The sequence below is a fragment of the Electrona antarctica genome, assembly GCF_951216825.1.
Source record: "Electrona antarctica genome assembly, chromosome: 5".
NCBI lineage: Eukaryota > Metazoa > Chordata > Actinopteri > Myctophiformes > Myctophidae > Electrona > Electrona antarctica.
This window is the reverse complement of record NC_136810.1, coordinates 46,759,924-46,784,692: the sequence shown is the minus strand read 5'-3', so window position 1 is coordinate 46,784,692 and position 24,769 is coordinate 46,759,924. Positions and strand designations below refer to the sequence as shown.

The following is a 24,769-nucleotide window of genomic DNA, read 5'->3' as shown; positions in this document are numbered from 1 at the left end:
GGGCTCCTCGCCAAGGACTCCAAGCCACCCAGAAGCTGTCCTGAATGTTGCTGGTCCTCTGCCCATTGTTGGTGATGCTAAATTTAATTTCTTATCATTCTAAATACTCAGGTTCACCTCCTCCACCCTCCCTATGTAGCAGTCAAACACCGGAGCCTCTTCCTGGAATACATCTCTCTGGCTAAGACCAGGCTCGCAGATCTCAAGGTATTGGCCAGAGATTGAATGGCAAATTCCACTCTTTAAATAATAATAATAAAACTTTATTTGTATAGCACCTTTCATGACATGAAATGCAGCTCCAAGTGCTTTACAGCTCAAAGTGCTTTACAGAGCAACTCACATACTGTATCTCCATAGCACATAAGAACTCATATTGCACCATTCCCTATGACGTTTAACATATGAGTGAGTGTCATGGACACAGAAATAATATACAGTATAAACAAACATTCAAAGTGACTCTTTCTGAATTTGTTGTCCCTTTATCATTGTTTGTGTGCGTGCGTGTGCGTGCGTGCGTGCGTGCGTGCGTGCGTGCGTGCGTGCGTGCGTGTGTGTTTGTTTGTGTGTGCAGGTGTCAGTGGAGAACATGGGTTTGTATGAGGACGTTTCTGGAGCTGCAGGACCACTAGTGCAGGTAACAGTGACACCATGTGGTTGGCCTGTGTATAATAACATTTGCTTTCTGTTTGAGTGAATAGAAATACAGTGCAATCATATGTTGTCACTGTTAGTGAGTGACACTGTTAGTGAGTATCCCACACTCTGTCGTGCCTTTGTGAGGACCAAATGTCAAAGTTTTACTAAAAGTCCTCATATGGGTAGAAAAGTGAGAAAGAACTCACTATTAGAAAATGGTCTGGGTTGTGTGTGTTTGTTAACAGTTTGCATGGACAGGCACAGGGAATTAAAGTACAATATAAGGTCTGCTAAAAGGATGAAACCAAGAAAGTCTTTCAACTGTGTGCGTGTGCGTGTGCGTGTGTGTGTGTGTGTGTGTGTGTGTGTGTGTGTGTGTGCGACCGTGCGTGCGTGCATCTCTAGCCTGAGTGTCGGGCTCTCCAGGATGTAGAGAAGGCAGTATCTCTGTTTGAGAACACAGGAAGAATCTCTGCCACAGTCATGGAGGCCAGGTATTCACACTTCATTAAATAGCTCATCAGCAGCACTGCGTAATGCTGTCTTTATTCAGGGATAGCATTTACTCGTACTAGAAATGATACGTAGCTTGCAGAGTTAGTTTAGTCAGGTATACTCAAGAGGTTTATACGTTGCATTACTATGTGGGTGTATGTATGTTATGCAAGACCCATATGTCATACGCTGACGTGGCAATCAGCTGACCAATTGGGCTGACCAATGGGTCATCACCAGCTGACCAATTGGGCATCCAATTGACCAATTGGATGATTAAGATCATCCAAGTCTGCGTTCCTTCTGCATATGGTTCCTGGTTGTTGCCATGCACTGTTTGCTCCCACCGCCACCCCAGCACCACCAGTGGGCTCTGCCATTAGTTCTGTTCCCCATGGGGGGGGGGGGGGGGGGGGGGGGGGGGGGGTTGTACATCTATCTCACTGCTCTTAATGTTTAATGATGGTTGTTTAACCCATTTTGACCCGACATCAGATTCTAAAAAATTCTGTTTCTATGTCAGTGGTTCTTCGATTTTTCAAAAATAGCAGACCTACAAGCTCGTAGCGCGCCACTCTGCGCTATGAGCTTGTAGATCTGCTATTTTTCAATAGCTAAAGCATAACATAATGCTAACACCAAAAGGGGTTCCCGCCCAAAATGGGTTAATTGTGCCGAGCGGGGAGAAAAATGTAGCAGAGCCAAACACCAAGATGAAATATTATATCCACACTTGTATTCTTATTATATAATACATATCTGTTCAGTCTATTTGTGAGTTATCTGACTGAACTGTAATTTAACTTTTGGATAATCTTGTAACTCGCAGTATTTTCCGGAGGCCATATTTTCTAACGCGGTTCCTTCCTGCTCTTCTGACGCCAAGATCGGTAAGAGACGTACTCATAATGGACATAGTAATCAGTGTAATGCTGACTCACTGTTCTGTTTTAGTTTGTTTTCTGATTTGTTTGTTGTTGCTGTGTTATGTTTAACACATCTCACTTTGTATCAAATAATGCATTCATGAAAAAAAGGATAACATGAAGTATTTGCATAACTTGATGCGATTAACGATTTAATTGTGTTTTTTTTTGCATTGAACATTACAATTTGAGCGTTACAATTTGTATTTCTGTTTGCCTTTTTAGGATTCGTAATCACAAATTGCACAGGGCAGAGATGACAAATAACTTAAATATACAAAGAAATCACTGACATATAATTCACTGAAACATTTATTTACAAAGATTTTACAAAATAGCGAAAATAGTTGATCCTTACAACACGTCACCGTGACCTCGTGACATGTTGTAAGCTTGTAGATCTGCTATTTCTGCCATTTCTTTTTTTAAATGTTTGAAAATGTATGGACATTTTTCAACATGGAAACGATTGACTATCATGCAAATCTTTTTGGCTATCTCAAACAATTGCAATTAGGTGATTATGTAATAATATTTACCACTGATCCGTTTGTCTATCAGAGGGCAATTTCTTAACTACTGTAACTGTTAAATGCATTCAACTGTGTCTTGCTCTGTCTGTCCAATCCTTTACAGCTTCCTGTGAAGGCTGATGCACAAATGAGTTTCATAGAAGCTCTGAGAAAGTGAGTGAAATCAGTGAAATCACAGCCTTTAAACTTGTGTCAGCTCTCCATGGCACTTTACAGTACCTCCATAGAAAGTTAATGCAAGGCACTTAACCCATTAAAACCAGGAAAGCTTCCGTGTCGTTTTAGATTGTAGCTATATCAGCATAATATAGCGCATTCATTGGTTGGCTGTTCAAAAATAACAGATATACTGCTATTTTTGAAAAATTGTGAAAATCTGATGCAAATCTTTGCACCACAGTTAGCCTCGGTTTCCTGTACCTCTAGTCCTCTACATTGTCATATCTACATAAACGGTCTGATCTGCTTCATAAGCCTTCATCATGGTCACAGCTAAAGGTTTTTCTTCACCTTAACATACTATATCCATTCTTTTGAGTCAACCCAGTGTGGATAGAAACCTAAGTCCATGGTTAGTGCCCTGCACTGAATCATTGGATGTCTGTCTTCACCATTTTTGATGAATTATTTTCTTGTTGTGTAGAGCGGACAAGATTCCTGCTGTGCAGTATACATCTTACGTTGAGTCCTGCCAAAAACAGAGACAACACAACAGTGGGTGGTCTTTACATCTCGCATGTATTACATTTACCATATTATAAATTATGCACATATTGGGAAAAATAATTGCATAGAGAACTCATTTAATGCCCAAATCTCTTAGCATAGTTACAACATAGGTAATGATTTTTTTGTTTTTTAATTTTGATACTTAAAAACTTTCATCATATATGATATAATGATAATGGCCCGGTTTCCCAAAGGACACATGGTGTAAGAGGTATGGTGTTGCACATGCTCAGATGCCCTCTAGGCCGCACACAGAAGCCTGTGAACATAGACATTTCGTGCATAGATGTGCCACGCAATGGTATAAGCCTCAGGCCTGTGGCCTGGTATGGTAGGCCTCAGGTCTACCATTTTGAAATTTAATTTAATAATATCTGGACAGCTGACAGTAGGCTATCTTTACTCTTAAAAAGGAAAATGTGTCATGTGTCCTTTGGGAAACCGGGCCAATGACAGTACCATTGTATGTGCCATTGTTTTTAATCTAATGTACAGTATCATGAGTGACATAGACCAGGGGTTCTCAACCCGTGGGTCGCGACCCCTCGGGGGGTCGCCAAATTATTTTAGGGGGTCCCCAACTTATTTTCAAAAAAAAAAAAGAGCTATGAGCTTGTAGATCTGCTATTTTTCAATAGCTAAATTATAACAATGCTTAAAACACCAAAAGGGGTTCCCGCCCAAAATGGTTTAAGGTTATTGTAGCAGTCAATTTATATTGGGGGTCGGGAGGGGGCGGGGCGGGGGTCCCGAGACATTGCCAAAGCATTTCCGGGGGTCCCCGGCCAAAAACGTTGAGAACCCCTGACACAGACAACTCCAGTAGTAATACAGTAACTATAGCTCTAAACCTAATGCTATTGACAGTACCCCACCCCCACCGCCCTCCTGTTAGTTTAAAGTATTTGTTATTGAGCTGTGATTTCATCCCAACAATATGGGTTTTTCCCACCTCTGAGTGAGAGTACGGTAGAATCGCTGCCGTGTGATTCTGGTGTGTGACTGAATGTGCCATATTCCCAGAACTGGGAATGCATGTGGAGAGCAATGATGACCCTCTGGAAGTTCTGAAAGTTCAGCTGAAGGAGTTCAGACGGTTGGCCATTGATGGCAATGATGGAGGTACATTGATGGAGGGGAGACATGGCACTCCTGCACCTCCAAAAAAATATGAATTGTGTACAAACATACAAAAAAAAATATATATATATAAAGATACATTTTTTTGGACATTTTGTGAATCGTCCATTTCTGCATCGCGATTGATCAATGAATCGATTTTATTTCCACCCCTACCTTCCAGACGTGTCTGCTCAGGTGTCCAGGATCTCTCATACACTGGGTGTCATTTTCCCAGACCATGAGGAGCATATTGTCCTCCAGACAGTCATCAAGCTTAACCTGGAAGCACCGCTGGCTCCTGACCCACATGTGAAAGTATGACATATTTGACCGAACCGACAATTACTCTGTGTTTGTGTAGTTTAGTTTTGTTTAATTACTGTTGTCGCTGTGGTTTTCTTCCTGAAGTCATCTCTCTCTTTCTCTCTCGCCTTGTAGGTTGTCAATATGATCCTCAGAAGCTTTTGTCAATGTATAGTGGATGTTTCCCAAACAAACCCGCCTAATAAGTAAGACAAATCAAAATGTAAACCTTGGTAGAGGTTTGGGTTCTGTAGTTACCTTGTCATGATGTAACTGACGAGATATCTTCAATAGTTACTCCGTCTCATCAAGAATATGCTCCCTATTTATTTAATTACATTCACACTTTTAGCACTTTGGATCATACATTTTTAATCTACAGAGCAACTATTGGAGATATCTCACTAATAGTAACCTAAGTTTAATTATACTTTAAACTGTGTAGTACATGAATTGAGAAGGTCTCAGTTGCGACTCACCTTGTTTCCTGTAATCCTAGACAAAGCTTGTGGGCAAGTCAGTTTGTCTCTGTCCTGCTGGGTCATACACAGCTGGTTTCAGCCCTCATACACAGACTCTGGGATCTGTTCCATCACCAGGTGCAACACATACTTGAAATCCTTATTTCCCTTACTGATTTTATTCCTAAATTAACATGCACCAACCACCGTTTGTCCTTCCATTTATTTCCAAAGGGGTCGTCGCTGAGTGCTGCCCACGTGCTCGGCCTGGCAGCGTTTGTAGTCCACCTCCATGCCTCCAAATCCCAGAGTCCTCTGGTGCAAATGGTTCCATCCCTGCTACCAAAGCCGGTGCCTGTCACAGAGGCCCTGAGCTGCGCCTTGACCTGCAGCACACACACCAACATGCTCTTCTGTGTCAGGTGAGGGAGCGGTGTGTGTTCATCTAATTAAACAGACATTAATTAGTGCAGGTCCATACCGTACATTAGGTCATGACATGACCACCCGTTTTTCTTTACTCGCTGTTTATTTTACAGGACTGTTGCTGTATATTGTTCAGATTTTTGAGTGGTGCAACCACTCCAAGGAACAGCAATGTCTGTGTTAACCTATGTGACTGTGTGTTAACCTATGTGACTGTGTGTGGATATGTGACTATGAGTACCAGTAGGGGCAAAAGTGGCGCTGTTGTGCCAGAAACAGAGAGAGAGAGAGAGATAGTGTTGCACTGTTGCCTAGTGCTAATTACAGAGAGAGAGGGGGAGAGGGGAGTTGCACTACTCAGTTCACACAGGTGTGATTTTCTTAGATGCTCAGTCATTGTCTTTGTTTTTTAGAACTTTAGAAGAATTGGCCTTTTATATACTGTAGAAAGATAAAGGGAAGCTCCGCACACACAATCAATGTATTTATTTAGCAAGCTTTCGGTCTGCTGACCTTCTTCAGGCATATACTGTAGAAAGAGAAGGGAAAGGGACGGTAGATTTAGGTCGGGACATGTGACAATGTGACACCTGTGACCTTGACCTTTTTTCCATTTGTCTGCTTTTGTCTATCCAAGCAGGATATTTTCAAACTGATTTGCATTAAACTTGGGAAAGGTTTCACATGAGGCAAGGAAGAACTGTTTAAATGTTCATGATGATTGGCCAAAAGGGAATGTGGCATTTGCCGTGGTCTATCACAAAAAGATGTATAACTTCCAAACAGATTTATGTAAGAAAGAAGTTATCAAAATGTATCCCAAATGATGTATTTCATTCTTTTAATGTGTCTTATTAGGCTTTGTGTGGCAGCAGTGTGCTATGGGCTCTGCAAAGCTGATGCACCATCTCAGCTACAAGACTACATACCTAACAGCCTTTATAAGAAGGTATTATTTTCATCTTACTCCCCTTTTGTAGCATATTATTCACTGCTATCATGTCATTAAATTAGGCTAAATTGATGGAATAGCTTTCATTTAAAAAAAAAAAATAATACTTTGAAATGATAATCCACATTCAAATTACAAGCAAGTTACCCTATACGTATATATACATCTACAGTTTTGCTACTGTATGTATGGGGGTATGCATGGCACTAACATGAACCCATTTTGACCTGAGATCAGATTCTAAAAATGTCTTCTACATCCTGACAGTTTTCTGAAAAAGCTATGTTTCTATGTCAGTCATTCTTCGATTTTTCAAAAATAGCAGACCTACAAGCTCGTAGCGCGCCACTCGGTGGCGCGCTATGACCTTGTAGATCTGCTATTTTTCAATAGCTAAAGCATAACATAATGCTAACACCAAAAGGGGTCCCCGCCCAAAATGGGTTCATGCTGAGTGGTTGGGCCTTAATACTCAGAAAGAATATAAACTTGGACAAACGCTTTCACTACTACATTAAATTAAATGTATGTTCAGCTTTCGTACCTCATCCCGAGACTGATACCTGAGGCTCGAAGGAAACCAATCAGCAGTGAGAGTGCCGAGGCCTCTGTTTCACCTGAAGGAGTAGACCAGGAAGTGGAGCAGCCTGGTCTGTGGGGGGCTGCTACACACCCCAGTACAACCTGGAGGAATACAGCCTGGCACGTGTGGATGCACCCTGGTTTCCAGCAACTAGTACAGCTGCCACAGTACCAGGTGAGACCACAGCAACTGTCTCCCGGGTATGTTTTCAGATATGAATTACTTAATAACAACTGGTATGACACTATAAATACAATGTTGATACGGATGGCATCTTTGTCCAAGTTGGTATTTGCAGAATGGCTGTCCACTGAGCTCAGAGTACAGAGAAATGAAGATGTCCTGTCTGACCCAGAGAGGTAAGGCACACAAATTCATACACCCATACCCAGCACACACATTCATGCGCAATAATGAAAATTACGGTATGCCTTTTCAGATGTCACAGTTAATACACCAGATGATGATGATGTTGTTGTTGATGAGGACAGTTTTGGAAATGGCATGTACTGTAGTCTGGAAGAGGCATTCCTTACCCTTTATGGGCGGGAACCTTTTTGGGTTTTTACCTTTCAAGATGGGAACCCATTTTTGGGTTGTTGTTGCTATGTACAGTATATAGCAACATATGTTTTTTGTCCTTTTTGAATAAATATTTGAAGTAAAAAAACCAAAATGTAAACTGCCTGTGTTTGTATTTGGAAGCCTCAGTCGGTAATGTCCATAAATCAGTCGAGAGGCCTGCAGAGATGCAGACTGCACAAGCCCAGAGCATTGGCGACATTCTGTTCAGTGTCTGTGATAATTGAGCAGTCGCCATATATGTAGGAGGCAATGCTTCCTTTACTTGTCGTGATCTGTATCCTGAAACACTCGTTGAGTTTCCCAAGTTTGTGCATCTACTATTGTTTGTGTTCAAGAACTTCTTGTTAAATGTGCACGCAAATACATGTGTGTGTGTGTGTGTGTGTGTGTGTGTGTGTGTGTGTGTGTGTGTGTGTGTGTGTGTGTGTGTGTGTGTGTGTGTGTGTGTGTGTGTGTGTGTGTGTGTGTGTGTGTGTGTGTGTGTGTGTGTGTGTGTGCGTGTGTGCGCACATGTGCTCATGTTGGTGTTCTAGGCAGGAGTACCAGCAGTGGGCCTGTTTGGAGCTCTATCTGTCTTGTCCTGTGGAGCGGGGTGGCTGTGGAGGAGACATGAAGACCCTCTGCTCTCATATCCTCAATGCCATCATGGACCAGCAACTATGGTGTGTAGAACTTTTCTCTGGTCCGCTGGTGAGGCTCTCTGAAGCGTTTAACCAATTTAGACCTGAGGCCGCTTCTAAAAAAAATGCTTCTAAATCCTAACAGTTTTCTGAAAAACCTATGTTTCAATGTCAGTGGTGCTCAACCTTTTTCATGTCAAGGGCCCCCAGAATTATCTGTATTTGGCTGCGGACCCCCATCTGAAAATATCTTGTTCCAGGGACCCCCCCCCCCCCCCCAGAAGCAAAGATTTGAGTTAAAAACGTTCACTCTGAAAGAATATATTCAAAGATTTGCTCTACAATTTCACGATTTTTCAAAAAATAGCAGATCTACAAGCTCGTAGTGCAGCGCTATGAGCTTGTAGATATGCTATTTTTCAATTGCTAAAGTATAACATAATGCTTAAAACATCAAAAAGGGTTCCAGTCCTGGGTTTAATTGGATGAAGTGTTGAAAACTCTAGTCCATCAGAATTCTACTGCATGATATGTTTCACTACCTTGTACGTCTGCAGTGGCCAGAGGCAGGTGGATCCACACCACAGACCATCAGAAACAGGCACCTGTCTTCCAGATATCCTATCCAGATTACAGGTGCGTTTGTCTGTCATTCTGTGGCATTGTTGTGTACTATGCATCAGGACATTCTTTGGATTTTATATTCTATGTCACAGCTGTTTCTCAACGTCTGATCCAGACACACGATTGCAAGTCAAAAGTACACTGGTGTATTTGTGTCTCCTGTGTGAGAACAGGAGCTGGTCTATGACATGGGCCTGACGGGCCACTATAGCAGCCGCCGTGGAGGAGGCGGAGATGATCCGTGTCACTTCTTGTTTGAGTTGTTGTCCCAGAGGTGCTCTTTATCCCCTGACTCACAGAGCATCAGCAGAGAGCTCAACCTACAGCACACACTACAGACATGGAACAGGTACACGCACGCACACACACACACACACACACACACACTACAGACATGGAACAGGTACACGCACGCACACACACACACACACAGACACAGACACACACACACACACACACACACACACACACACACACACACTACAGACATGGAACAGGTACACACACACACACACACACTACAGACATGGAACAGGTACACGCACGCACACACACACACACACACACACACACACTACAGACATGGAACAGGCACACACACACACACACACACACACACACACATCATTTGTGCTTCTACCTCCTGCCTAACCACTAACGTGTGTGCGTGTGCTCTTTGCCATTGTGTGACCCAGAGTGTTGCTGGCCCTCCCGGCGGTGTTGTTAGTGTGTGTAAGGAGCCAGGGAGGGATGAGAACACTGGACTGTCAGACCCTGGTAGAACATGTCAACCAGCACCAGGTGAGTTCGTCTGGTTAAAGGGAGGGATGAGAACACTGGACTGTCAGACCCTGGTAGAACATGTCAACCAGCACCAGGTGAGTTCGTCTGGTTAAAGGGAGGGATGAGAACACTGGACTGTCAGACCCTGGTAGAACATGTCAACCAGCACCAGGTGAGTTCGTCTGGTTAAAGGGAGGGATGAGAACACTGGACTGTCAGACCCTGGTAGAACATGTCAACCAGCACCAGGTGAGTTCGTCTGGTTAAAGGGAGGGATGAGAACACTGGACTGTCAGACCCTGGTAGAACATGTCAACCAGCACCAGGTGAGTTCGTCTGGTTAAAGGGAGGGATGAGAACACTGGACTGTCAGACCCTGGTAGAACATGTCAACCAGCACCAGGTGAGTTCGTCTGGTTAAAGGGAGGGATGAGAACACTGGACTGTCAGACCCTGGTAGAACATGTCAACCAGCACCAGGTGAGTTCGTCTGGTTAAAGGGAGGGATGAGAACACTGGACTGTCAGACCCTGGTAGAACATGTCAACCAGCACCAGGTGAGTTCGTCTGGTTAAAGGGAGGGATGAGAACACTGGACTGTCAGACCCTGGTAGAACATGTCAACCAGCACCAGGTGAGTTCGTCTGGTTAAAGGGAGGGATGAGAACACTGGACTGTCAGACCCTGGTAGAACATGTCAACCAGCACCAGGTGAGTTCGTCTGGTTAAAGGGAGGGATGAGAACACTGGACTGTCAGACCCTGGTAGAACATGTCAACCAGCACCAGGTGAGTTCGTCTGGTTAAAGGGAGGGATGAGAACACTGGACTGTCAGACCCTGGTAGAACATGTCAACCAGCACCAGGTGAGTTCGTCTGGTTAAAGGGAGGGATGAGAACACTGGACTGTCAGACCCTGGTAGAACATGTCAACCAGCACCAGGTGAGTTCGTCTGGTTAAAGGGAGGGATGAGAACACTGGACTGTCAGACCCTGGTAGAACATGTCAACCAGCACCAGGTGAGTTCGTCTGGTTAAAGGGAGGGATGAGAACACTGGACTGTCAGACCCTGGTAGAACATGTCAACCAGCACCAGGTGAGTTCGTCTGGTTAAAGGGAGGGATGAGAACACTGGACTGTCAGACCCTGGTAGAACATGTCAACCAGCACCAGGTGAGTTCGTCTGGTTAAAGGGAGGGATGAGAACACTGGACTGTCAGACCCTGGTAGAACATGTCAACCAGCACCAGGTGAGTTCGTCTGGTTAAAGTCAAAACAACCGGGAATCAACGTCACCCTGTGTTTTGGCCTTCACGCAGCATTCCATTTTCCATGCGGGTAAAGCATCATAACCGCTAGAGCCTCTTTGCTACACATAATATTATTATCACATATTTTATATTATCCCTTAATGATTGTGACCTTAACCTGGAGTATGACGTGAAAGCTGGGCATGAACAGGCAGTCAGAATATCCCAAACAAACTCTTCATCACATGCTGTATATGTCGGAAGTAAGATGACGGGCAGCCATGGTTTTCTGTGTTAATGTATTGTCCATCTCTCTGTCTCTACGTCCTCTTGTTTGTTTCATGCATCAGAGGAAGGTGTGTTCTCCAGCTGGATTGCTGCCCTACCACATAACGGCACACTTCTTGAGAGTGAGTTAGCAATTTAATCAAATCTGCCCTCAAGCCCATTTTCCGTGTACAGAGAAAATGTCACAAGGCTGGCTGCAATAGTTACGAATGCCCTCGTACCTCCAGGGTGTGCTCAGTGCCAGTGTGAGCTGTGACCATTCATCTGGAGAAGTCAACAAGGCCTGGTCTCAGATCAGTCTCCACTGCCCTCTGCTCCTAGTTTCTACAGTGGTATGGTCTGTTCTTCTACAACTGTGCTTATCTTAATACCTTTAATCATTTAAAGACTGTTGTCTGACTAGTGAGTAGTGACTAAACTGTAGGTTACATACAGCAATAGCCATTTACAGTATAGCCCCACACATCACAGCTGCTCCAGTCTTTACTCTCATCATTACTTCACTTAACCACAGCTTGTTCATATTTTGCACACACAGTAAAACAATCCTCTTTAATGTCATGAACTGAAATGCCACCTTTTGTAATTGTTTGAAGAAATTGACCATTATTATTTGTACTACTTTATAACAATTTCAGCAAGACCCTTTTTTAACTTCATATGCTATTGCAAAAGGTCTGGCTGCCACACAAGTGACTAAGGCAACGTAGCTTGACAAAATATGTACTGTGTGCGTGCGTGCGTGCGTGTGTGTTGTGTAGCACTGGTGGAGCTGTTTATCTCCTGTTCTGACATCACTGTGGCATCATTTGATGGACGGAGATCCTCTCCCAGAGCAGCTGCGGCTCCTGGCTGACTGTCACCAGTGGGCCTGCAGGTATGAACCGGTACAGCTCCTTCAAACCAAGGCACAAGACTCTTGAAATTAAATAGAGGGCCTGTTTGTTGTGGGCCCCACATGATGAGAGTGCTATATTCTGTTAACATGACTTGGCTGCAGTTTAACTTATTTACCACACTTAAAATGATAAATCATTATCATCAACCACTACCACCCCCCCACCCCCACCTGCTCTAAGCAAGCAGCTACCCCTTATTAGCTATCACATTGCTATATATATTGGGTTATCATCATTAGGTATATTTGAATGTTTGTTTAGTTCTAAACTAAAGAGGGAATTTCTTTCTAAAGGTCCTTTCAAACCGGCAGCGATTAACACGCCTAGTAATTCATTTTCAATGAGACCTGTGGGTTTCTTTCTGTACACGCAGAGAAGTCAATGGGCGACAGCGCAAGCGTATTTACGTGGGCGCGGTCCCGTGAAATTGTCGCGCGTGTGCTCATTTTGTGCACACGCCCGCGACTGATCAGACCTGGATTCTGTTTAGCTTTTTTTTCCGCATGCGTTGTCGCAGACCTGTCGTTGCTCGATTAACATCTCCGTTAATCGATGCCCGTCTGAAAGGACCTTAAGTATGTACTAAACTAAAGCGTGTGTAGAACAACAACCACTTAATTTCAGAACTCTGTTTCTGCCTAAGAATGTATTTTTTTCAACCCTCGCAGTTCAGTGAAGGTCACGCCATCACAGATGCCTTCAGGTCCAGCCCTTCTACTGGCTAGCAGTCTGCACTGTGCCTGGAGAGGCGTTGGTGGGGGACAGAAGAAGAACCATGACTTCAGGGCAACCCTGGAGATGCTGGGACAAGTGAAGGAGAGGCAATACAAGCAGGTGGAAAAGCCATCAATTGCTTATTTTCCAGCAGACATATTCATTTAATTTCATATTCATATATTTAGCAGGAACAATACATAACACCAATACACATACAGTCAGTGTAGTGTAGATCATATAAAGCAAGCAGATACTGTACATAGCACATAAAGCAGTCAAACGCACAAATGCACTGGGAGACACAGCTGAAGGTCACTCGCATTAATTGTGTTGTATGTAGTTGTTACTGACTGTGTGCCAGCATGGACACAGAAACGCCTACATTTTAGTTCATCTATCAAAATGGCTGCTTTCAAGGTTCATTCAATGATGCAAAATGGTCACAGACTGCTACAGATGTATTTGGGCAGCGGCAATGATTACGTGTGGCCCCGCTGAGTCTCTAGCAAATTACAAACTATACAGATCTACTCGGATCTACTCCGTGTTCGTGGCCAGCCTGGTGAGTAAATCAGCAGATGGTGCGATCAGGGGCGACAGTGGCTCAGGGGTAGAGTGTCCGGAAGGTTAGATCCCGGCTCCCCCATAGTTGGTGTCGAAGTGTCCTTGAGCAAGACGCTGAAATCCTAAATGCTCCCGATGAGCAGGTTGGCGCCTGGTTTCCTCTGCCATCAGTGTACGAATGTGTGTGTGTGAATGGGTGAATGTAATGCACAATATTTATTAACATGCAGAATGACTATTAATAATAATTAACCATTGAATATTAAATATAGTGGAAAACTGGGGGCATTGGTGCACACCATGACTGCCTTCGAGTTGCTTACAATGTCTGTGTTTTCCACTTTTTCCTACCGTGTTAATCTGTTTCTCATTTGTCCTTCCCAGGTTCTAGTTTTTCTGCTCTTCCTGTGTGTAACTGACCTTCTGTCAACCTTACTTTATCCTCAGGTATTGCCCCACCACGCATGCACACACACGCACAGTTTCTTAGAGTAACAAATATGTGCAAATTGCAGGATTATACAGTAACTATCCATGTCATGAATTCCTTTTGTCCTACCAATAATACCCAAGAATGGGTAATGCAGAGAATAAAAGATGGTCAAACATCTATGGTAGAGGCTCTTTTTTTGTCACATTCAGTGGCTATATAAGAATTGCGTTCTATTCTTTTGTGTCTAATGGTTTGTGTAGGAGGTGAAGAAGAATTGTCTGGGGGCCAGGGAGCTGTGTACAGACATCCTGACTAGACTGGTAGACTCTCCTGACTGGCTACTCGTCTTTAAGTGTCCAAAAACTGGTACCGTATTGTTTATAATGTCATGTCAAATGTTTGATCTCCTCGCTCAAATGTATTCATTATCTGTGGGCAGCACTCGACAAAGCCGGATGCACCATGGTGGATTCAAACCCACAACCTCCTTCGAATGTTATCAGCCTATAATCAAGAATATGTCCGTGATCAGAAGCTTGTTATAGAGCGTTGCAGTCCCGCCCCCTTTCAGAACGACAAGGGAAACGGGAATAATTCCCCATTCATTTTTCCCATAGACGTTTTCAAAAGTATTTAAAGACATTTAAGCCTCGGACAAAGCCAACAGCTGAGTTGACAAATCATGACAATAAAATAAATTTGGGCCGAACAAATAATTAGAAAGTACTATTTTGTTAGCCCCCCAAAAATGTGTTTGTCATGATTTGTCAACTCAGCTGTTGGCTTTGTCCGAGGCTTAAATGCCTTTAAATAAATACTTTTGGAAATGTCAATGGCAAAAATGAATGGGGAATTATTTCCTGGTGCCCTCATCGGGGTCGGGACTGCGACGCTCAATATGTGACAATCAGACATACTAGTGACACGTTAGGGAGCTTGCTTTTTGTGACCATGATGGAGGCGCGGCGTCTCTGGTGGCCTTGAGCCACGTGAGGCACCGCCGAGGGAGTCGCCCTGCCAAGCGTTGCGACGGCCACCAGAGCCGACTCAGCGGCGTTCGAGTTGCATACTGATAGGCACAGAATAGTAAATATTAGTCCCCCCTACTGTCCATGCCCCCGACATGTCTGCAGTGGGAGTGGTTTACCAGGCTATGTCTGCACTGCCCTGCATCCGTGCAGTCCAAGTGAACACAGCCAAGCGCCATCGCTGAAAACGTCTCTATGATAACGTCTTGATAACATGTATTTATGCATTGATAACATATGAATCCGTTGAACTGGTAGAGCAAGGCTGTCAGCAACATGGTTACGCTTTATCAGTTTAATACAGACTTGGAGGGAGGAATCAGTGTAGGCTGGTTTGCCTGGGTGGTGTTTTGGTCACGTTGATAAACTGTTGTATTGAATACTGTTCTCTAACTAGAACAAGCACTTCACCAGTCAGTTACCATGGTGACACCAGATGAGTACACAAGGCTGATGCCTTTGGCCTTTTACAGGTGAGTCTACCTAAGGGTTTCTAGTCGATCTAATTTTTGTGTGATCAAATGTAGTATGCTGTATCATGTATAAGCTAACATAAGTGTTTCCCCTCTAGTCTGTTGCTGGAGCAGAGTGCTGAGCTGCTAGAGAGGGCTGCCAGGTGTCCAGGCTTTCTCCATACTGCTGTGTTCTGTTACAGCAGTCTGCTCACTCTCTTCCTGGATGGAAAGCCATCTAGTGCAACCACAGAGACCACTGCTAATCAGGTGACTGACTGTGCTCGGGTTGGTGTCAGATAAATCAAAGCGGCAACATATGCACGGCTGCAAAAATGGAGCATGATACGTCATTACAGTTCTCTAAAAACTGTCATATTGTTGTCAGATGGATCTCACCCAGATCTTGAGGAGAGCACAGCAGTTACTTCTGAGGACAATCTCACAGACCTCCTCTACCGCTCTCTCCTCTAGTCAACTTCGTCAGGTGACCAACATGCACATATTTGTACGCAAACATTTAATACAAGCACACATCCACACTGGGAGGCCATTATAGACTTACAATAGGCATTGATGTCATAGTACTCTTGACAACGGTTACTGCACTAGTTCGGACACACAATAGAAACCCAGCTCGTTTCATGTTCCGGTCCTTCTATGCTTTCTTGTAGCTGGAGTCCCAGTGTGCGGCGCTGGACCCAGAACTGGCAGCAGCTCTACAGTCTCACTTTAGTTCCGACAGCCTCAGCCACGATATGGACTTTCTCTGAACACCAGGGTATGAAACTAGCCTACGTGGATGTTTGGGTGGGCTGCTCGGGACCTGGTCCAAATCACTGCTTTTTCCTTGTTCTCATAACATGTATGACCACAAGCCATGCCTGTCCATTACTTTCCCAACCCTGCATTATTTATTTGAATGTCTTAAGCCTGTTATATAGGCTACAACTACAAAAAACATTTCCACACTGCGTTTATTTACAGTTAACGTGAGTATAATTCACAACAGACATAAGTATACAATAGATGTGTATATCTCAAGCCCTTCTCAATGTTTACAATAAAGACTATTTTGCATTGCAATAACTTAATAAAAACATGTATCTAACATTCAACAAAATGTTACTTTGAATAATTCTGCACAACCGTGTGCACAAGAATTTACAATATAGGGAACACACAATTACTACTCATTTGGTGGTTTTATAGACCATAATACATAATGCTTGCTGGAATTACGGTCCATAACCCTAAAATATTGGGGTGTCCACTCCAGATCGCACAGGGTTAAGGTTCCTGCCCACCACTGTGGAGACTGGGGCTTGCTTGGTGCCTCAGGCTTGGCCAGGCGCTCCACTGTGGAGACTGGGGCTTGCTTGGTGCCTCAGGCTTGGCCAGGTGCTCCAACTAACACAACTGGCCATGTTGATGGGTGGGCATTCTCCATTTCTGCTTTAGCAACTCTGGGTTGGGGTATAGCGTGTTCCTCCCCATGTCCGACTCCCTGTCAGTGAAGCGCCGCTGTGATTGGCCAGTAGTTGCTGTGATTGACAGTCCTCGTTTTTGTAACTATGCCCAAACCTAACCTCAGTAAAACTATGCCTGTCTGGGAGCCAATCAGACACATTGGGGGAGGGGGGATTGGCATGACTAGATCGGGATAAAAAAAACAAGGCATGCAAAGTAGAGTATAAATCAAAGTCACATCATTAGTCACACACGTTACCACAGTGAAATTTGTTCTCCACATTTGACCCATCTCTTGGAGTGGTGAGCTGCAGCCGTGCCGCGCTCTGGAATCATTTGATTAGTAGATTTGACCCCCCAATCCAACCCTTTGATGCCGAGTGTCAAGCAGGGAGGCATTGGGTCCCATTTTTACAGTCTTTGGTATGACCCGGCCGGGGATCGAACCCCGACCTCCCAGTTTCAGGGCGGACACTCTAACCACAAGGCCACTGAGCTGCATTACAGTCTATGTAAAACCATGGAATGGGTACAACTAAGGTTACAAATCGAAATTCACAGTCCAAATATTAACTACAACTCCTGTTAAGCCGATGGAGGCTTTGCGTTTCATTTAAAACAATGCAAAAACATTGATGTGAAATATAGGACCTAAAGGAAAATCATACTTTGCCATGACTTAAACAAAAAAGGAATATTTCCTTATTGAAAATTTCCCTGACTGACAAATAGTGCAACACCAACTATTGAACCTTCATGCACAATATACCAAATCAAGTACTTTACCACTTGCAAATGCAAACATTTGAAAAATATGTAACAGTACTGTTTGCTCCATATTGGTTTACTGCTAGCTCCAAGTAGCTTCTTGCAAGAGAGGTTTTCGTGATGGGATGCATTTACTTTTTCTCACAGCACTGTATTTCCCATTACACATCAGACCCAGCAACAGAGGCACTGATTTGTAGTCCTACTAGCACTGGAAAGCAATACATTTATTCTTGCCTTGGAAACTTGAGAAATAAAACAGTGTGATGACGCTCAAGATACAGACAAGCAATTAATTTGGGGTCCTGACTTAAATTAAGCATTGCAACAGACTGTCATCTGTCTTGTTGTATCACTTCTCCGGTTACTGTAATGGTTTGAATATCGCCATATTGCTGGTGCCGTCTCTGGCTGTCTCCCTGTGTGAGTGGATGAACCATGGACATGTGAACGTTGAGATTATGGGCCTTCTCAAAGCGCTTTTTACAAAGCAGACAGGCAAACTCCAGCTCAGCCTCCGCCTTGTGCTTGGTCATGTGGTATTTCAGGGATGCACGTTGACGACACTGAAACCCGCACACCTCACACCTGTAAGAATTATTAAAATAATCAATGATTATTGCTAATTATCATCGTCACCTGCAGTGGGTCACACTAGCTGTGGGGGTTATCTGTGCTTACTGTAGTGGCTTGGCCCCCGAGTGTCGCATCTGGTGGACTGAAAGGTGCTTTCTCTGCTTGAAGGTCTGACCGCACTGGTCGCAAATGTAGTTCCTCTGGTCTGGAAACACATAGGTGAAAGACATAAGACACACAACAGAGATATAATCCAAAATACCCCATGCAACGAAACGAATGCCATGGCACTGTCCCAGAATTAGTACTAACTACCATTATTAATCATTTGTTTGGAATCAATGTCTTGGACCATACCTGTGTGGATAAGCTTCACGTGTCGCTGCAAGTAACGGTCGATCATAAAAACTTTGTTGCAGCCTGGATGTGGACAGGGTCTCTCCCTCACCTCTTCATGATGCTCTTTTATATGCTTCTGAACATTTAAACAAAGATGTTGCATATTAGTTATACAACTGTAAAATAATGACCAGCTGTTGGTGTGTAGTAATACGAGATTCACTAAGATACAGTACATGTGGAGTCCTGTTACTAAATATTGAGATAAATGTTGAGTGCATATACTGTATAATCTTGAACAGTAAATTGATGTCGTGTATTTCATTCTGACCTTTAAACCATCAGGAGCTCGGTAGACAGCAGTACAACCTTGATATGGACACTTGTAGATATTGGGCAGCTCTTCTCTGAGAATACAAATATGATTACTTTGTCAGTGTAAACCTGTCAAGTCAGTTATATTTATACAGCTAACGGCAAATCCCAAGTCGTCTTGTGACACTTAACTCTGTATCCCCAAATCCCCAACAATTTGCCACTTGGTGACAGCAGAAAGAGGGAAAAAACAAAGCTTGAGCAGAAGCTGGCTATTGGATGGCCATTTGCCTTGACAGATGAGAGAGACAGATGTACAGCACCAACAATCTATATTCTTTTTTTAGCCATAATCCACATAAACAATCAGTAAACAAATAATCGATTATTCAGTGCAAAAGGACATTGCAGTCTTAGATTAGATATAAACAAATGTGTCTTTGTACCCTTTAGGTTTGAACTTGTTCTTCCAACCAGGCTTGGGTCCTGGTTTCTTTTTGATTTTAGGCTCCTGAGGGCCCTTTGGACTTTGTCTTCTCTTGTTGGGGGCTGTCGTCCTGCGAGGCCTTGGAGAGAAGTGCCAATGAGAAATAATAATTGTGATAATTTAACAGAACAACTTAACTGTATATACTGTAGCTGAAGCACAATAATTCACCCAAGAACAAATGTACCAAGTATAGGACAGTGACATCAGTGTCTGTAGGTTCAAGAGGCCTATACTTTTTTGCACAACCCTTGACAAGTGTCACTTGACAATAATTATGTATTCTCAATTGAGAGGTTTGACACTCGATTTGTGTGCACGGCTCGATTTGTAAACAACCACTGTTAATCACATTATATTGCAAATTTGCAATACAAGATGCATTTAGTTGAGTAAACACAATGTTGTCGGCACGTTGTAGTCTATTTTTAGCTTGCCAGCAGGTCTCATAATGACATGTAACAGTTCTGTCTGTGTACATAAAAATAAATGAATACACTGGACCGGTTAACACCTTGAGGGCTCGGGCCTATTTAATCCATTAATAAAATGTGCCCATCGTTTATAGCGCCCGGACCACTTTTACCGGCGGACCGGAAGTTGTTGTGAATGTCTGTGTAGCAGCTAACAATAGCCACACCACTCTAGAGTCGATCGACAACAACGGGAGGTAAGAATAAATCTATCGCGACTAGCGACTGGAGTGCGGTCTAAGACGGGATCTTTTTTCAAAATTAGACGGGATGATTTAGATCGCGAGTTTTGAATGTTTTAACATTTTCGATGACGTGTCACTGTTGTGCAACACCGAGGATTGGGCAACAAGCGCTCCTAGGCTGTGGAGCGATGCGACCGGTTTTGATATCATTAATCTCCGTCGTTTTTATCAATCTCCGTCTCGGGCAACTGACCGTGCACTTGAACTTGACGGTGATCTCCGTCTTGCGCCTCCAAGGTGTTAACTGGGAACCTACCTAAGCCTACTTATTTACTGTTGTGAGTGAAAGAGTCACGTTGCAACAAAGTATAAATAACTCTTAAGATGATAATGTGAATCCATAGTATCGTTATTCTAGAATATAGCTGAGGCACAATAACCTCACCTTTTGGGGTAAGGCTGAAATAGTTCATCGTCTGAGGATCCCCTCTTTCTACTGTCTTCTAACTCTTCCACTATCGACATGTCCCTGTGGTCACAGAAAGACAGGCGGACTGGATACACAACTATACACCATGGAACTTGTAGAGGTGTTCAAATGTTATCACTCATCCACGTTGTTTACGTACATTAAGTTGCTACTAGATAGTGAATAGACTAACACGCTAAGCTACCAAATTTAATGTAAGCCTACATTTAAGCCTAAAATACAGTATAAATAACATTTACAGTATGTCAGACCCTGGAAAAAGAACACAATAGAACTGAGTGAAGAGAGAAGATGAGTTGAGGACAGTGATGGTGATTAAAAATAGCTTGTGTATAGTATGTGACTGACCTGTCAGAGAGGTCACTATCAACAGTCCTGTCCTCCAGCTGTGCAGGAGCAGGGGAGGGCGCCTGCTCACTCCACAGAAACTCTAATGATGGGGAGAAGAAAGAAACTCAAAGCTATGCATCATGACAACAATGACACTTAAATCCTCTAGTCTAGTCCATATACACCACGCGTTTCACACTTTGCACTGCGGTAAAGTCAATGAGACAAATTGCTGTATATTTAACAGTACAAGCTTATGATACACATCACCCATTTTGATGGGTAAATGAAATGACAATGAAGGTGATCTTGTTTGGGCTCGTTTCATTTAGGTATTACTATTATGTGCCAGCATGGACAGCTGCGCACGCACGCACGCACGCACACACGCACACACGCACACACCTTCAGCTGCATTTACTTGTCAACCGTCACTATAAAAAATCACACCCGTGTGAACTGAGTGGTGTAAGGTATTATATAGCCTGATCAGCTCTGACGTAATGAAATCAGCTCTGACGTAATGAAATCACACCCGGGTGAACTGGGTGACCGTAGCAACCATGCTCATTTTTTGCGCACAGACTAACAAAGCCAGTTGTAGGAGTGGTTTACACCACTCAAAAAGGGACTAAGACAATGGATGAAAGTAGCACACAAGTTGTCCGGCTGAAAGATAATTTGACAACAAGCTCTTGGACTTGCACCTCACCATCTGTGCAGGTGGCAGTTCCGTCGGTCAGTGCAGAGGTCAGAGTCTGGGGTGTCACTGCAGCTGGGCTGGGCTGCAGGGCCAGGTTTTCTCTGAAGTTTTGTCGTGGTGGGCGTTCCTCATCTTCAACTTCCTCCGCCTCCACATACAAAGGCTTGAATTCATCAGCACTCCCTAACAGACTGCCGCTACTGAAACTACCAGTGTGTCCATGGTTACTGCCTGGTTGAAATTGCGTGGCACTCTGAGTGTCCATCGCGTAGCTGTGACCGTCCACGCACCCCCAGACAGCACGTATGGAGCCCCAGCAATGGCCCTCCAGCACCTCTTTCAGATTGGGACAGGACTGGCAGGCCTCCCCGTGGTGGTGAGCCCAGGATACCAGACTGTGGAGGCACTTGGGGTCTGAGGTAAAGGACGATGGTGCTAGGAGATGAAACAAAAGAAATTGCTCAGGTTGGTAGTTGAATTTGAGAATAATAACATGAAATAGATAAGGAGACAATTGCTGATTGACTCCAAGTAAATCCGAGTAGAGAAATGCATTTGCTTACTTGTTGAGTCACCACTAACTTGAGTTGAGTTCACCATTAACTGTGGAAACTTTATATTCTTCCTGAAAAAGACAATATTTGTTAAAGGCACTGGTAATGAGAGATCCAATTGTCAAATCATGTGACCCTCTTCCCTTAGATCTCCTCTCAATTTTTATTAGTCACTTCTTTGATTTCACACAACAGCATCCCACACAAACATGTACAAACATGCACCTGCATGAATATTATTGACTACTGTAACTCACCAGCCTGCTCTGGTGTTGTCATCACCAGCTGGCGGGAGGTTGACTCTCTGCAGGAACCTGATCAAGATGCTGTGGCACTTGTAGAAGTTGGTGTGGCACTTTTTGCAGACAAACTCGGATAAGCGTGGGTCACGGTCCAGCGGCACCCCAACCAGCCGCTGGAAATCTGTGTGGAAAAACAGCGGCGGCTGAGCCATCGTGTCCGACTCGTCTTCGGCCGAATCCTGAGGCAACTTCCTGAAGGCGTGACGCAGGCTCCGTGGTGAGAACTTCCCGTGGCAGAGCCTACACAGGGCAGTGGGTAGTCTACCTGTACAGACAGAAAACAGAGTAGTGCTTCCTGAATTTGGAGTCAGAAATGGATCGTGGTGGGGTGGGCCTATTTCTAGTTGGCTTCTCTCAACAAGGCTTATGCTGCATTCACACGTTGTAGCTGCTGCAAACGCTACAACAGTTACAAAGCTACATTAAAGTTGATCTGGTTTCAACTTCAGCTACAAAGATACAATGCTACAAATATGCTGTGTAGCTTTGAATCTTTTGCATCAGCCAGTATGAACGCACCATTAGCCGCAATTTGCAACACACGATTTTTTTGTTGTTTAATACAATCACATAGGACTTTTCTTTTTTTGATTGTATGGGCTGTGAATGGCTGGTGTTGCAACTTTAGATTCAACCCATTAAAAATCAAATTGCGGCTAAGCAAGGGTACGCCTGTGTCGATTCTAGATGGTCTCCACCGGATGAGGGCAGTCTTTTGCTGGGCCTGAGTCAAGATTAATTAAACGTATGCACTGTTTATGTAGGTAATAGCCTAATTAGTGAAGATCATGATGAGAGTCCGTCTTTTTAGTCTGTTTTCTCTTTTTTTGCACTCTTTATCCCATCTTTTTGCTATTGTTGCTGTTTGTTGTTATCTATGCTGCTGCATTGTCTGAAGGAAGCCAGAAAGAAAAACAAGTTGTACTTAGTCTTATACCTGTACTGTACACAAGATGTAACAATAAAGTACAACAGTGTCAAAAGTATAAACAACAGGCAGTTGTTGTACAGTATGCTACAATCTCTGGATCATGCATGTCATTGATTGATTGATTGAAATATTTATTAACAGTTACAGTACATTTCAAGCACAAACTCAATACAAAGACCCAATTAAGCATTACACTTGTTTACAAGAGGGTCCACCTTGTTCAATTCATCAAAACATTTAGAGACGTACACATTGACACTTCTATATAGCTCTAATGCGTTAGAGCTATGGACCAGAGCTAACTGTACACAAGATGTAACAATAAAGTACAACAGTGTCAAAAGTATAAACAACAGGCAGTTGTTGTACAGTATGCTACAATCTCTGGATCATGCATGTCATTGATTGATTGAAATATTTAACAGTTACAGTACATTTCAAGCACAAACTCAATACAAAGACCCAATTAAGCAGTACACTTGTTTACAAGAGGGTCCACCTTGTTCAATTCATCAAAACATTTAGAGACGTACACATTGACACTTCTATATAGCTCTAATGCGTTAGAGCTATGGACCAGAGCTAACTTCTATATAGCTTCTATATAGTCATGCACACAGGACTCGCACTTAAAAACATACCAGATGGTTTTGGTCTGTTCTCTGGCCGCGTTTGTGGTTCGTCTGCAGCAGTCTTCTTGTCTGCTGGTCCATTACCGTGGTGGAGGCTGGCTGTCGGCGGGGTGATGGTCTTTCTGGGTCTCCCTCGGTTTCCAGATGGTTTCTTCGCCTCGTCAACGGTGACTGTCTGTGACTTGGTTTTCGGTCGAGAAGTATCTGGGAGTCGCACTCGTCTGCCCCTTTTCTTCATAATTCCAAACTTTTGCAGACTAACTACGGAGGACTGCTATACAAAAGGTGTCTCATTCGCTAACGTTAGCAGTTTAGCTAAAAGCAGAGAGAGACGTAACTTGCCTCTTGCGTCTTAAAGTAGTGGGCAATTAACGTTATAACTTATAATAATGCAATTGTATGGAACCCGCGTGCCTAACACGAATATGCACTGCGGCGAATAATTGTATGTATATTTGGACATAAAGTGTTGTTTAGGAACAGGAGGAATCATCCATAAACTGTTTTGAACTGATCTCTCAGTTGTAAACATTGACAGTAACCCGGAAGTTGTCTGGCAGTGGAAAACAAACGCAGGAAAGGAACGCAGCGCCACCTACCGGCTACCGCCACCTGTCAAAAACAAAAATGGGTAAAATGTTTAAAAAATGTGACTGAAATCATTCCGCTTGGCTTCTTTGGGGCGTGTTTTCAGACCTGGTCGCTTATTTCTGTCGCAAAATCTGGCAACACTGAAACCAAGCTTTCCGTGTTGATTGGTCATTCAAGCTGGGGGCGTGCACTATGGGCGTGCACTGCG

At 43.6% G+C, this 24,769-nt stretch overlaps 2 protein-coding genes across 2 annotated transcripts in view; one reads left to right on the top strand and one right to left on the bottom strand.

The window, feature by feature from the left end:
* Positions 1-16,654, top strand: part of fanca (FA complementation group A) — a 37,535-nt gene extending 20,881 nt beyond the window's left edge. Inside the window, exons 15-42 of the mRNA XM_079502037.1 lie at positions 112-207; positions 578-640; positions 1,048-1,136; positions 1,967-2,027; positions 2,700-2,749; positions 3,240-3,310; positions 4,349-4,447; positions 4,629-4,762; positions 4,886-4,956; positions 5,250-5,349; positions 5,446-5,633; positions 6,496-6,586; positions 7,125-7,346; positions 7,458-7,531; positions 8,291-8,419; positions 8,935-9,013; positions 9,175-9,350; positions 9,697-9,802; positions 11,385-11,444; positions 11,550-11,654; positions 12,084-12,199; positions 12,890-13,055; positions 13,887-13,949; positions 14,196-14,301; positions 15,361-15,436; positions 15,535-15,685; positions 15,804-15,902; positions 16,090-16,654. Of these exons, the coding sequence (XP_079358163.1) occupies positions 112-207; positions 578-640; positions 1,048-1,136; positions 1,967-2,027; positions 2,700-2,749; positions 3,240-3,310; positions 4,349-4,447; positions 4,629-4,762; positions 4,886-4,956; positions 5,250-5,349; positions 5,446-5,633; positions 6,496-6,586; positions 7,125-7,346; positions 7,458-7,531; positions 8,291-8,419; positions 8,935-9,013; positions 9,175-9,350; positions 9,697-9,802; positions 11,385-11,444; positions 11,550-11,654; positions 12,084-12,199; positions 12,890-13,055; positions 13,887-13,949; positions 14,196-14,301; positions 15,361-15,436; positions 15,535-15,685; positions 15,804-15,902; positions 16,090-16,188 (2,940 nt within the window). The 3' untranslated portion in view covers positions 16,189-16,654. The remainder of the gene's footprint in view (positions 1-111; positions 208-577; positions 641-1,047; positions 1,137-1,966; positions 2,028-2,699; positions 2,750-3,239; positions 3,311-4,348; positions 4,448-4,628; positions 4,763-4,885; positions 4,957-5,249; positions 5,350-5,445; positions 5,634-6,495; positions 6,587-7,124; positions 7,347-7,457; positions 7,532-8,290; positions 8,420-8,934; positions 9,014-9,174; positions 9,351-9,696; positions 9,803-11,384; positions 11,445-11,549; positions 11,655-12,083; positions 12,200-12,889; positions 13,056-13,886; positions 13,950-14,195; positions 14,302-15,360; positions 15,437-15,534; positions 15,686-15,803; positions 15,903-16,089) is intronic.
* Positions 16,655-17,450: 796 nt separating this feature from the next.
* On the bottom strand, positions 17,451-24,556 carry znf276 (zinc finger protein 276). The gene is made up of 11 exons (XM_079502038.1): positions 23,980-24,556; positions 22,363-22,672; positions 22,115-22,176; positions 21,561-21,986; positions 20,867-20,948; positions 20,474-20,557; positions 19,330-19,449; positions 18,900-18,975; positions 18,587-18,704; positions 18,335-18,434; positions 17,451-18,241 (listed from the first exon to the last, which is right to left on the bottom strand). Exons 1-11 carry the CDS (start codon positions 24,206-24,208, stop codon positions 17,989-17,991), a joined length of 1,860 nt encoding a protein of 619 aa, XP_079358164.1. The 5' UTR covers positions 24,209-24,556; the 3' UTR covers positions 17,451-17,988.
* Positions 24,557-24,769: the final 213 nt, after the last annotated feature.